Raw genomic sequence first — 14669 nt, 5'->3', positions numbered from 1 at the left:
TCGAAGTGGAAATTTTGAAGTGGGGGTATGGAAATTTTGAAGTGGGGGTATGGAAAAGTAAAGAGTGAATATAGTGCGCACCTTCGGACACCCCCCTGTCCATCAACGTCCCCTGCCAGACTGCCCCGTTGTACAGGGGTATTACAAAAGCACAATATGTGCTGCTGAGTGATCAGAGAGCATCCTGAGGGGGGAAAAAACTTTTTTTTTTTATCTTCAGATTAAAGTGGGGGTATGCCATACCCCCGTATACCGCCCCACTTCGACCACTGTATATAGCAGAAAAGGTATCTGTGAGGAATTGATGACTTTCACATGTATGTATAAAATCCTTTTTATATAGAACCTTAAAATAAATGTTTTCCATTAAAAGTATTTTCTGTAATGTGCTTAACTGGATCTTGAAGACTTTAATACATTTCAGTCAGTAACATGTCACTTAGCACAGTTATACATGCTGGCAAGCCAGTACTGCATTACACAGCGCTGTTTACCAGTAAACAGGGCCAGCATTTATTAAGTAACAGATATCCCATTAAATATAGAACGTTGTGTGTTTATAATTTTCTTTTTCTCTTGGCTCTTAAATCACATTTGTCAATGCTACAATTAAATGAAGCCAGCTATTGCTTAGCCTAATTTATCCCATGAATATATGTATAACTTTTTATTATATTCCTGTTTTCATTGTTTGCTGCATTTTTCTATTAGACAGACTGATGTTACTTGCTCACATATCTACTGATACTCTGACCCAATGTTTGAATCAGTGTGTCATGAAAATGAACTTTAATTACAATATCTAATCCAGTAATGTCATTTGTATGTCTGACACAAAAACTTACCAGAAGGGTCCATTTATTATTGGTCACATTGTCAATGTGATCTGGGCAGGATCTTACTGCCAAAGATTGCATTGCAATATGTGATCCTAACAGCGGGATGTGATGGACACAGCCTATTTAATCCTAACCCCCCCCCGACTAGTGCCTAAAACTGTGCCTATCGCCAATTCACATTTTATGCCACCCTCTGCCCTCTGTTAATTAACATATGCCACAATGTGCCTGTCGCTAATTCCCATTATATGCCACATTGTGCCTGCTACCAATCACATTGTATGCCCCGCTGTGCCAGCCGCGAGCCAATCGGAGCTTGTAGAGCTTGTAGACCAACAGCCAATCAGCAGCTGCCACTCAATTTAGTTGAGCCAACCAGATCTCATAGACAAGCAGCCTCATGGCTGGCAGAAAATTCAGAGGGTCTGTGGCTACCTGCCAGTGTGCAGCTGATCAGGCCCTGACCCACAATGCTGCAAACCAGGTCCCCACTCAGTGGTAAGCTTTTAGGACTGCAGGGGGAAGGGGGGCTGGGGTGGAGAGAGAGACTGGAGCTGCGAGGGGGTGCAGGGAGGTGTGTATGCTTGTCTGTGGGACAGCGTGTGTGTGTGTTTCTATGGAGCAGCATGTGTGACTATGGGGCAGTGTGTGTGACTATGGGACAGTGTGTTAGTGTCTATATTGGGAAGTGTGCGTGTTGGCTACGGGACAATGAGCCTGATTCAGTACCGTTCGTTAGGGATCGGTCTTTCGCTGCTTAGCGAGCTGCTTAATCCCCCCTGTACCATGCAAAGGGATGTACACAAACACATGCCCTTGCATGCAGCCGAAGGGGAGAGAAATCATTAGATGGTCACCATGGAATGACTTCTCTCCCCTTTGGAAATAAAAGTAATTTAAAACTGACTTATTTCCACCGCTCTCCGTCAGCCACCCGCCCCCAGCAGGGAACCCTTACGCCTGCATTCACAGGGGGAACGTTCAATGTTTTTATGGGGACACCCATAAAATGCGTAGTGTTCCCCTGATGCCACCCCCTAAACCGCAATACGCACATGTGTACCGTAGGAACGGGGACGATTTTGGCCCCGCCCAATCCAACAAGAATCACCCCCAATGTATGTATGGGACACTGTATAGTGGTTATGAGGCAGCTGTCCAACTTATGGGATCGTACAAACGTTATCTTTGCGGTTGGCCAAAATGTAATACTGACAGGCATATTCCATCAGCCGCTGCTATTTCCTGACAACGGGAAGGATCTCAAAAGCAAAATCTTTCTCTATTGGACAAAACCATGTGCACTGCAGGTGGGGCAGATGTAACATGTGCAGAGAGTTAGACTTGGGTGAGTTATTTTGTCTCTGCGCAGGCTAAATACTGCCTGCTTTATTTTTACAATGCAATTTAGATTCCAGTTTGAACACATTCCACCCAATTGTATCTCTTTCTGCACATGTTACATCTACCCCACCTGCAGTGCACATGGTTTTGTACATTAGAGAAAGATTTTGCTTTTGCGATCCATGCTGAAACAGGCCCCAAAATTCTTGCGGCATGGGGAAAGGCTATTTAAATAGTGTAATCACTGCTATATGACTTCCTCTAGCAGTACGGATGGTGTAATGGTTAGCATTACTGCCTCACAGCACTGAGGTCATGGGTTCCATTCCCACCATGGCCCTAAATGTGTGGAGTTTGTATATTCTCCCTGTACTTGCGTGGGTTTCCTACGGGTACTCTGGTTTCCTCCCACAATCCAAAAATATACTGGTAGGTCAATTGGCTCCCAACAAAATTAACCCTAGAATGTCTGTGTCTGTGTGTGTACATGTGGTAGGGAATATAGATTGTAAGCTCCACTGGGACAGGAACTGATGTGAATGTTCAAATATTCTCTGTAAAGCGCTGCGGAATATGTGTGTGCTATATAAGACACTGTTAATAATAATAATAACGGAACATGTTTATCAGGAGAATCACATAAAGCACTGGTTGAGGGGACATGGTTCTGATATCCAATCCTAGCGGTCTCAGATCATAAAGTGGATCAAACTGTTCTTCTCATTGGGGCATTAGAACAATTTAGCTGTTCACTAATGTAGGGTACACACTAGAACGATTTGGCCTCAAAACACCTAATTTCAATCTCAACTGATTGTATGTAAATTGGGCATGTTTTGGGCCATTTCTGATCCGGTTCCGATCTGATGCGTGCCCCCGCTGGTCGTTCGGTCATTTTTCAGATCCTAACTGCAGCTGGTAGGATTTAAAAACGACCCCTTCAACTGGATACGGATCAGGATCAGATCGTATGCAGATTGTGTGTTTCAACAGATCATGAGACGTTCATCTTACGGTCTGCATCGTTCTGGTGTTACATTTTCCAACTGTAACGTGTCCATAGATCCAGTAGGGCGATTCCCTGACGCCAATAAAAATGCCAATTGGTAGACATCAATGATCATTCCAGGAATTGTCAAAATCAAGAATCAAAAATCTTTCTGATCTATATAATTTTTTTGATTGGAATCTGCTATTCAAGTGTTTCCAACATGTTAGGTTTCCATGATCCCATGAGCCAGGCATCAGGAGAATGGGGAATTGCCCCTAAACTACGCTGATGTATGGGCCCCTTAATCTAATGATCTCACTGTGAAAATGTTGGACAATTCTTATACATCCAGATTGTTGTGCAATAAACAGATGTAAAAATGCCGTTGCACTACACAAACCCAGACGCAGGAACAATAACAGAGATATTGTACAACAGCTCAATAAACTCCATCTGGTTCCTATTTGTGTTTTTAAAAGGACTCATCTCTGTTCTTGTTGCACTTCAGTTCCAGTTGCTCAGACATCTCTAGCTGCATTTCATATGATCTGTAGTAACTTCTATACACACAGACATTTTATCAATATCTATTATCATTTCTTACCGTGTCTTGGTGGGTTCTCTGGTGTTTGGCTCTGTCGCTGGAATTACTAAATGCCTTTTGACAGCCGGGATGTTGACACAGGTACGGCCTTTCCCCAGTGTGGCTCCGTAGGTGAATCTTCAGGTTTTCCAGCCTAGAAAATGCCTTGTTGCAGCCTTCAAACTATAATAAAGTTACAGGAAACTTCCATTAGATCTGTCACATATTACAGCAGGTGTTCTGCGTGTTCACTGAAAAAAATATTTAGTCAATTAACAATGTTTTTAAAATGACACGGTGGCCGATTCATGGGGGGTATTCAATCCCTGCCATTATTTCCGATGGGGGAAATAGCGACTTTAAAAGCTGTCGGTGGTTTTGTTGATAACGGCCACGAATTGTCGAGAACATGTCCGAATCTCAACAATCCACGGACGTTTACACAGACACGCCTCCTTTTCGCTGGTCGCCAGGCGGGACATTGAATCCTGTCTGGCGATATGAGGTCAAGCAAAACGAAAACAGGCCAGGATCACGGCTGTCGGGAGAGATCGGCAATCGTGACCAGGGATTGAATACCCATAGAGTTGTACACAAGTGGGAATGAGCGTGGACACCGCAGAAGTCAGCATTCTGTACAAGGCCGTTTTAAAAGCATTGTAGGCCCTGGCCAAGGCAATGTATTGTCTTCTTATCTTTTTCTTATACTACAGACATGTTGGTTAATTTTATGTTTTATGTACGACTATTACAAGTGTATATGTGTTATTTGTATACTGAATGTGGACTTTTATTGCTCACACACACACCTGTATTTTCTCCGCTTTCTTTTTAATGTACCCCCTCCTTTTCCGTGGATAATGGAATTAAGTTTCAATAAAAACTATTGATGGAGATAAATGATAGCAGGGCCACCGACAGGGGGGTGCCGTGGGTACAGCTGCCACAGGCCCCGGCCTCTGGAGGGGCCCGGGCAGCTGCCCACAGCGGCACGGCTAACCCCCTGCACCCTGCCTCCGGGCCTCCCCCACCCGGCAGACCCCAGCCAGGAAAGCACAATACACAGTACAGCCTGCAGAGCGCCAGCCTAGGACACAGAGGGGCTCGGCCCTCTGCAGGCTGTACTGTGCAGTGTGCGCTCCGGACCGTGATGGAGGGAGACGGAGATGCCGCCGCCGCTGGATGTTGGTAAGTAATGGGGACAGGGTGCACGTGGGTGCAGGCGGGGGGTGGCGCTGTGCCGCTGGGGGCACGGATTGAAGGTCAGTCCCGGGCCCCAACATTTCTAGCGACGGGCCTGAATGTTAGTACGCCAATTAAGAAAAGAAAAGTGATTAACCATTACAAAAAAATCCTCTGTATCACCTTACAGTAATGAGGCATACACACGATACAATTTGGAAACGTTTTCAATTTGATTTTGCCTGCGATCTAGATCCGATCCCGATGTGCGGGCCCGCGGCAACGGTATCGGAAGCATAAATAGACTAGCATGGCAAGGCTATTTCTGCTTCAATCTGGAAGATCAAAGGCAGTTACATGCTGCTTTATGCAGCATCCCCCACTCCCCACGTGCATTGTCTTCCCGCCGCCCCCCTGGAGAATGATCACTGTGGTAATTTGACATGAGTCTACAAGGAAGGAGAACTGCTGTATAATGACTGAGATGATGTCCCGGCTGCAGATATTGGGCCTAGCATGGTTTACTAATTACAGAATTTGCAAATTGAGCAATTATTGAATGACTGAACATGCGTACTGTTTGCATTGTTCATGTGCGAGGAGAAATAGTGAATGAAAATGTGTACAGATCGTAAACGCAATGTAGCCGAAGTTAAAGTGACAGAAGCCGGCGTTTCTGGCCAGAGACCTTCCATTTTCTGGATGTGTCAGAAAACCGCAGGTGTACTCAGGCATATTTGGGGAGGATCTCTGACATCAGCGATGACCACTTTCACCCGGCCTCAGTTGCAGATTCGTGGCAGCCTCAGCGGCAAAGTCTCTTCTATATTCGGGATTTGAGTATGGATCTGCGAGTGGAATTTGCAAAGGGTGGTTTTTTTTTTCTGTCTGGGCGGCGGATTTCTACTCACTGTCAAGAGCAACTTCTCAGATCAGCGATCCATGCTGAATAAGGCCCATTGTTACTCCTTATCTGTCCTCTCCAGTTATTCCTTTGCATTGTCCTCTTAAACTCTGATAAAGGGGCATGAAAGCGTGTGTCTTTCAATTAGAGCAGTGGTTCCCAACCTTTTTTCTCTCCCGTACCCCTTGATTAGGCTTTTTATTGAAGAGTACCCCCTCTCAATTTGAAATATAGACAGTACTTACGAGTGGAGTGGAAGTGGGCTCATCCTTATGCATATCCTTATATTAAGGAGTAATGCATAGGAATTGTGCCCTTCCATGTTTGGCCGCTGGTTGTGTATTGTCTACAGGGTTCCCACTAACACCTGTAGGATTAATGCCGCTGCTTCCTCCACCTGTGTCAGAGCAGGGCAGATGATTGCTGATGTCTGAGGGCAGCATGGGAAGCTCCCCGTGGATTGCTGGTCAGGCAAAAGCACAATGAGACACTGATGATGCTGATGACGCTGAAGACAGAACCGTAAGTGACAAAACATGGTTCTTCTCCATGGCAATGGGTCTTCTGCCATCGAAATACTTTTTTTCATCTTCCGCCATTACCAATATTATTTTCAAGTACCCCCAACTGGTCTGCAGAGTATCCCCAGGGGTACTAGTACCCCAGGTTGGGAACCACTGAATTAGAGGATAGAACCCCAGCGGATGTTTGGGCATCACAGGGTTAATAAGAGCAGCAGTGTAACCAGAGATCTATTTGCTTGTTCCAGAAGATGTAAATGTTTCACAGATGAGTCAAATGATAATAAATGTAATAAAGAACAGTCATGGCACTAACACAGCGGGTACTTCGAATGCCAGTTACACTACAGAGATCAGATCAAACGATGGCAAGCTGTAGCCCTCCTGATGCCGTTGAACTACAATTATAAGTCCACCAGATGTGTGCTATGAAACATTAACCTTCCCACAGATCAAGCATCCTATATAATAAAAAGCTAACGCTGCTCCTCACCTCTGAGGGGGGAATTCAAGGGTGGTGACTAGTTGTATTATGTCTGATTGAATAATATATAAAATATGTTGCACTGACCAGCTTAGGAACACTGGCAGCTTTACCCACCAATGCTTTAGGGGTAAATTACAGAAGCTTAAAAAAAAAAAAATGGTGATGCTACCAATAGCAACCAAATCAGATTAATTTCTCTATTGCATCCCAGAAATTGATTGGTTGCTATGGGCAACATCACCTTTTTTTTAATTGATAGAAACTATTGTTTCTACCAACAGTTCAACCTGTGGATCTATAGTAGGAATGAAAGCAGCAGGTTTAAAAATGTGACAATTAGTAATGACTACAGCTGTGCACCAGCTAGGTGATGTGGGGAATGTGACAGTTAGTAATGACTACAGCTGTGCACCAGCTAGGTGATTTGGGGAATGTGACAGTTAGTAATGACTACAGCTGTGCACCAGCTAGGTGATTTGGGGAATGTGACAGTTAGTAATGACTACAGCTGTGCACTAGCTAGGTGATTTGGGGAATATGACAGTTAGTAATGACTACAGCTGTGCACCAGCTAGGTGATCTGGGAAATGTGACAGTTAGTAATGACTACAGCTGTGCACCAGATAGGTGATCTGGGGAATGTGACAGTTAGCAATGACTACAGCTGTGCACCAGATAGGTGATCTGGGGAATGTGACAGTTAGCAATGACTACAGCTGTGCACCAGCTAGGTGATTTGGGGAATGTGACAGTTAGTAATGACTACAGATTTGCACCAGCTAGGTGATTTTTGGAATGTGACAGTTAGTAATGACTACAGCTGTGCACCAGAAAGGTGATTTGGGGAATGTGACAGTTAGTAATGACTACAGCTGTGCACCAGCTAGGTGATTTGAAAAACGTGGACCGTTGGTAGATCTCGAGGACCGGTTTGGCCACCCCTGCCTTAAGCCCTGTACACATGCATAGATTTTTCCCAATTTTCGATTCGATTTTGCCTATAGAAGAATCCTAAATGAAATAGAATGTTTTTTGTGTCACTTTCGATCTACATTCGATTCGATGCACGCTCCTGTTTCCACAAAATCGAACAGAAAAATCTACTGTGCAGCCAAGGAAATATCGAATTTGATTTAGTAAATCGAATATGTACCATGAATGTATATCTAATTCGATATCTAATGCAAAAGTAAAGATCTAATGCCAAATTAAATGGAAAGATCTAATGCCAGATCTAAAGAAAACCGAGGGCTGTTTTCAGGGCCGGCACCACCACTAGGCAGCTCTAGGCATTTGCCTAGGGCGCCAGCACCTGGAGGGCGGCAGTTCGCCCCTCACCCCCAGCACTGTGGTACCTGTGTAAAAAAAACTTCCGTCCCCGGCGTCCCTGCTGAGTGCTGGTGCGTGTTAGAAAATAACTAGCACTAGGGAAGCGCTAGTTATTTTCTATTCACTGTAGGGACCCCGCCGGGCGCGACAAGCTTATACACAATAACAGCGCCGCAGGCTCCCCCAGCGGCACGGACACCCCTGCACGCACCAGCACTCAGCAGGGACGCAAGTTTTTTTACACAGGTACCAACCTCCCCCCCCCCCCGGCACCGGGGCGCCCCCACCCCGACTCGCCTGCTGTTTTAAGCAGGAGGTGTCATAAACTACCGAAGGTACCTGAGCTGCTGGCACTTTAAGTACCAAGGATCTGACTTTGTAGGGATTAGCCAATCAGGGTGTAGGGTGGAGCTGTCTATGCTTAAGGCAGAAGGAAGTTAGGGTAAACTTCCTCTATGATCCAGCTTTCCCCTCCCTCCCATTCCTATTTTTCTTCTTTACAGGCGGTGGTAAAGAACGGTCTTGTATATTTGAAATCATCTGAGGATAGTGGGGTGCGCTCTCCCAGCATTTGATATGTCGTCAGCACATGCCCCTTGGACAGGGGATGGCTGCACCACCCGGACAGGTGGGTGTGTTTGGGAGAGTTGAACACCAGCGATGTTTGAATGGTGTGTGTGATCTTTACCCCCTCCTTTCTATGACCGTTCTTTAGGGCCGCCTACCACTTAATAGTCAGAGATATTTAAATGTTAATTAATAAATTTGACAATATATTTTAAACGCCAGCACTTGTGTCTGTCTCGTTATTTTTAGTGTTAAGTTTAGTTATAAGTTAAATAAGTTTTGTTAAAGTGTGCGGCAAAAAAGGTTGCCGATGGTGAGTTTATAGAAAATCGAATCTAACATCAAATCAAAAGCAAATCGATGTGTGTGTACAGGGCTTTAGACTTACCAGGTTAACAGATAAGGAAGAGACAGCGTTTCCTGAAAAAAAACTGATTTTATGGCCAGAGAGGGCAGCTTATATACTGTATACCTCTAGTTATGTATAAGCTGGCTCTATTTGCCCCTGGAACTGAGCCTACGTGAAGAAGAGCCTTCCCACACCCATTCTGCCTTTTTAGTAGCAAGAGTCAATGCGAGTGAACTGTGTATATCTCTGCATTGTTCATACTGTGTGCATTCACTTTCAGAGCCTGCGCAGTGTGAAGTCAGGTAAATTACCCTCTGCAAACCAGTGTAAGTACAACCCTACATCCACCCCTTACCTTCAGCCTTTCATTTTACATGTTGTTGCTATCTCAGTAACCAAATAACATTTGCCCACCTGGCAATGAGCGGGTTAAGCCAATGCATTACTAAAGTGATCTCAGACCACCGTGGAAAATTCACAGTGCACGGAAGCGAGAAACGTAACCAAAAGCCATTCTAATTAATCTAATCACAATATTTAACGAGCAGCGTTCCCGCTGAAGCAGCTAATTAAGCTTTCTGCCATCAGTCAGTGTTTTGATTAAGTGATGCAGCCATGACTATTACAAACTTAATACAAGATATACAATTTGTGTATACATTACATCAGCACCAAACAAAGGTCCCATTCAGTACAGAGCCAGGCACAGGCATGTCACAGTTTGAGTGGGGTTTTCAGCCTGATATTAACAAATTATTGTTTTACATAGAGCTGAGCGCAGACCGCTATGACGGCAAGATCGTACCAAAAGTACCTTATTCTGGGTAGTACAACATACATATTATATATACAGGAGCCCTGAGGTCATTATGGAGGCATGCCGATGTGCTATGTAGAAAAACTTAAGAAAATGAAAAGCAATAATCAGGCAGTTTATGTGCTGATTCTCTGTGGGAAACTTACTAAGGACAATTACGGACGATTACGGAATCAGACATAATGGAAAAATTGAATGGAGAATACGGCTAATTTACAAAGCTACTGTATTCACAATAAGACTCTTCACTAGCCACCAAACTTTCCAGCGTTCCCTGAAAACTCACCTCTTCAGGCAAGCCTATCATAACCCTCTGAGGCACTTATGTATTATATAGCTTCCCTTCTGGACTTGTAACTTGGTGGGACTGCTATGCTATGACTGGTGCCTGTCCTTGTGTTTCCCTCCTATATCCCTATAGATTGTAAGCTGGCAGCAGGGCTCTCCTACCTACAAGTCTGTCCATTGTTCCCCAGTTTGTTTTATCACTGTCTACCATTGTAAAGCGCAACGGAATCTGCTGTGTTATATAAGAAACTGTAAATAAAATAAATATCCTCCGGATGTGTATTTTCCGATGGTATAGTGATCCGCATTTGGCTGCATAGTGATTCATAAAAAGCTTTGTTGGTGAATTTTCCACTAGGCACGTGCCACCTTCTAGGAATACAGACCACAGCCCCCCCCCCCCCCCCCCCCCCCCCCGAAGAGGTTGTAGGTTGCGATTTTCATGCATGAGGTGTGAGGGAAGTTGGGGATACTGGTCTAGTTGGCATCTACTTCAGTACCAGCCTAAGCCAAAAGTGACAACATAACGACTCTGCCGCGATGCCCATGAGTCTTTTATTTTTTTTTTGGGGGGGGGGGGGGGGTTGTTGTTTCTAATCGAGTTACGGCCTATGGCTCCTAAAGGGTTCTCCGAGTGTTTAGGGCTAAGCTGTTTTTTATATTTACTATAAGATTTTTTATGTCTATCTTTTACTAAAACTTTTATGCTCTATGAAGATGCCCGAGGGATCCTGGGATTTATCAATACAGGGGAGCAGCGCTATCCAGTCTCTAGGTCGAAAATATGTCTATGTTGGCAGTCATTAGGTCAAAGTGACTAGGTCGATACCTATAAATGGTAGACTTTGACAGAAGGATGACAGAAGCAAATGGTTGACATTGACGACACTGAAAAGTTCGACACAAGATTTTCATGTAATGTAAATCCATTGATAATTGATGTATAAATTGGTGGAAGTGGTCATCGCTGTCGTCACAGACCTTTCTAAAAAATAAAACCTTATCATACTTGCGTTTCTTCAGACACACCCAGAAAATGGCAGGCTATCACCCCAAATGCCGGGTTCCTGGCTGGGGCCAAGCTGAGAAATGGTTCCCTGAATTCCGGTGCTTGGTAACTTTCACAGTTTAGGAAATGCCATCACAACCTCTGGTGGCTGTTTTGCAGCTGAAACTGGTGGAAGCAGCAGATATCTCAACTATCTGTCACAGCCCCCAATACATAACCCCCCTCCCCCCCCATGTATTGGACAATGTGATGTGAGATACTTGCGGTTAGCCCCTGAAAATGACAGATTGCAACAACAAAATTATTTGATTTTAACATATAATTATTCATATAATTCATTGATGGAATCTCCATTCTTTACTGAATGCTACATTCACCGGGTCCATAAATTATTACTAATATGTCTCTTACTCTATTGTCCTGCTGGTGCTCCTGAACAGCTGTATAGCAGCTAGTCACATTCTTATTTTATATACAGTACAGCGCTCTTATGGACCCTACAGACGCAGCGAGCCGATGAGCAGTCTGAGGGATTACTAAGCACACAGTGATGTGCCAGTGATGTGTGCCGAGCGATCTGTCTGGGCCACTGTTCTCCGGTGAGGCCCCGACCGATTAATGACCTATGTGCCGGTTATTAACCCCTTGCGTGGTGGGTTTTGCTGGGCAAGACAAACCTACCAGGGCAGGTTTGTCCTGCCCCAGCAAAACCCACCACAGCGGACTGCCAGGGATAACTTCTGGCCCAGGCAACACTGTATTCTTCCAGGTGACGCAGGTGTGGTATGTGCAGGGACACGATGACAAGAAGTCATAGGTCACACAGCTGTATGCTGTCCTGGCCATTAGTGAGTCACTGAGTCTGCTGTGTGCTGCAACGAGGGAGGGAATATGAGCACCTCACTGAAATTAGTTCTGCTGTGAAACAAAGCCAATAGTTACATGACTATAATGAAGACTACGATGACAGCTACAACTAGTCACTGAGTCTGGCAGGTCTGGTCAGTCTTCTGGTCTGGTCTGGTCAGTGCGGGGTTAAATGGCATACCTTCTGCGGGGTTAAATGCCATACCTCGTGATTGTCCCATTTTTTTTCAGTGTGTTCCATCTGCACAATTGGGGGAAGCACTTTCAGCGCTCTTCTGCATAATTATGCCTACAGCATTATTCACAGAGCAGGAAGAGCCAGGTGCAGACCAGCATTTTGGAGAGAGCTAGCAATGCCCCACATTGAACGAAAAGGGGGGGGGGGTGTTTGGGCACAAACCCTTCCCATTAGGCTTCTCTTTGGTGTGAACAGTGACTGTATTTGCTGCACACGGGAATTGTCTGCATTGCCTGGACCCCAGAGTGACAAAAAACAGGTGTTCAGACCATGAGGCCACACCCCTACTCATGTGGTCATGCCCCCTCACTCACCCCTTTTGCCAAAGTGTGCCTAAACTAGGGATGACCATCGCTGCCTTTGCCATCAATGGCAAAAGTGCAACTGGCCATCAGTAGTGTTTAACTATGCAATGGATGGCCATCGATTTTCTTTGATTGATTTGCCTGTGGGCCAATCAAAATACAGGGGCTGGGCTTCACGGTTGTTGGGGCCGGAGCTACGCCCAGTGTCCCGGCCTCTTGGGGAAAAAGGCAAAACAAACTATTCATTGCAGCTTGACATCGATGGTGGGAAACCATCTGGTTATCCCTCCTCGATATCAAAACTATTCAACATCGACCATAAACCAAATCATCAATGGTGGATGTCCATCCCTAGCCTGAACATATCGAAACTGCACCAGGTGCTGGATGCAATGATGCCCAAGTTGCCCGGAGGTGTGGGTTCACGGATTAAAGCAGCAATCATTTACAAGGTAAAACCATGCCTAGAAAATGATTGCCCCATTAAATAACGTCTGAGTTTGGCTGGGAAACCTTATCTCCGGCCAACTCAGGCATTATTACATCTGACCCTCTGAGAGATAGGGAAGCCATTGGCACTCAAAAATATTTAAAGCTGAAAGTTTAATAATTCATAACTCACATATCCAATGCTAAGACATTTGATGCAATTGGTACCCAAGTCCACCAGATACCTGCTAGGTACAGGATGAAAAGCTTCACCATGAGGTGCGAAATGACGCAGGGCACAAATCAGTAGTGCGTCCAATAACCCCAATTAGAAGACAGGTTTTCATGGACAGATCTGTACAGATTTGTTATTTTTACTGTACATAATTTGTCACTAATTACACTACAATTATAGTACATTCCAAAAACTTTTTCAGCAGCTATTAATCTATTCTAACAATCCTATGCACGGGTGCACTGCAATGTATTTATAATACATCTCTATGATCGATGCCAGACAGAAGCACATCAGCAAATATATCCCATTACTGAGTCCTTAATAGGACATTAAACAGATACATCATTATTTAGAACTATTTTATCTCCATAACACACAGGTTCTCTTAAGTGATGATTTATGTCAAAGCTCATTGCTTGGTAGATATTTACTGTTCTCCATGGTAAATTGGCTTCTATAAAGACATGTCATATTAGCTACACTGATTAACTATCAAGGCAGCTCCGATTCATTTTAATCAATGTAATTAAGAATAATGAGCAATTAACATGAGAATAATAACTAACGTTCTGCTGGACATGAATATAAAAGGTAAAACATAAGCTCTAATGAATACAAGGTACCGGTAAAATGAATGAGACATACAGATGAAGCAGGCTTTATTGCAATGTTAGCTCATTAGGATTTCCAAGTTATGAACATAGATAAATGTAACTGCTGCGTAGCTTCGTGTTTCCCAGCACAACAGAGACTTTTTTGGAAATACAATTTTTTTTTGAGTTTCCGCACTGTAGGACTTACGCCGAGCTGAATGTACACATGTTTTCGTACTGTGAATGCAAAACACCAGAGTATACACAAGGACAGCTAATCCAGAGTGTACACAAGGATAGCCAATCCAGAGTCATAGGCAAACGCGGGGGGGTGTTCTGGTTGCTCGGAAACCCCTCCTCTTGGCAAGTGCCTTAAATTATGACAATAGAACTGGTATATAATAAGATCAATAGGGCTGCAAGCACATCATGCAGTGTAAGGGACAGAGCAGAGCTGCTGCACATGACTAGTGTACCAGCTTCTTCTACCACATTTACTGTATGTGTGGATCTGAGCCCTCAAACATCGCAATGGACCAGAGAGTAGCTGTCAGGAGGAAGAGACAGGAGCCTTACCATGAAATGGGAGATTGTGAGCTTAGAACGTGCAGTACTGGTTCTAACATGTTTGTGTATGCATTTATTTATTATGATATGTTAAAACTTTTCCTGAACACTTATCTTATTTAAATGTTTCAAACAACCTATCCTACTGTATATAGACCATCTGTACTGTTAAATATTAATACTGTATTCCAGTGTATAAAATCACCAATTTTCAAGATCTTT

The 14669-nt window shown here is 44.2% G+C and overlaps 1 protein-coding gene across 1 annotated transcript in view; it reads right to left on the bottom strand.

Annotated features, from left to right (window-relative positions):
* Nucleotides 1-14669, bottom strand: part of GLIS1 (GLIS family zinc finger 1) — a 163593-nt gene that overhangs the window by 28033 nt on the left and 120891 nt on the right. The window contains 1 exon segment of the mRNA XM_083157349.1: nucleotides 3779-3940. Coding sequence (XP_083013475.1) covers nucleotides 3779-3940 — 162 coding nt within the window.

The sequence above is a fragment of the Crinia signifera genome, chromosome 8 (genome assembly GCF_055691185.1).
Source record: "Crinia signifera chromosome 8, ASM5569118v1, whole genome shotgun sequence".
Lineage (NCBI taxonomy): Eukaryota > Metazoa > Chordata > Amphibia > Anura > Myobatrachidae > Crinia > Crinia signifera.
This window is presented reverse-complemented; position numbering and strand designations above follow the sequence as displayed.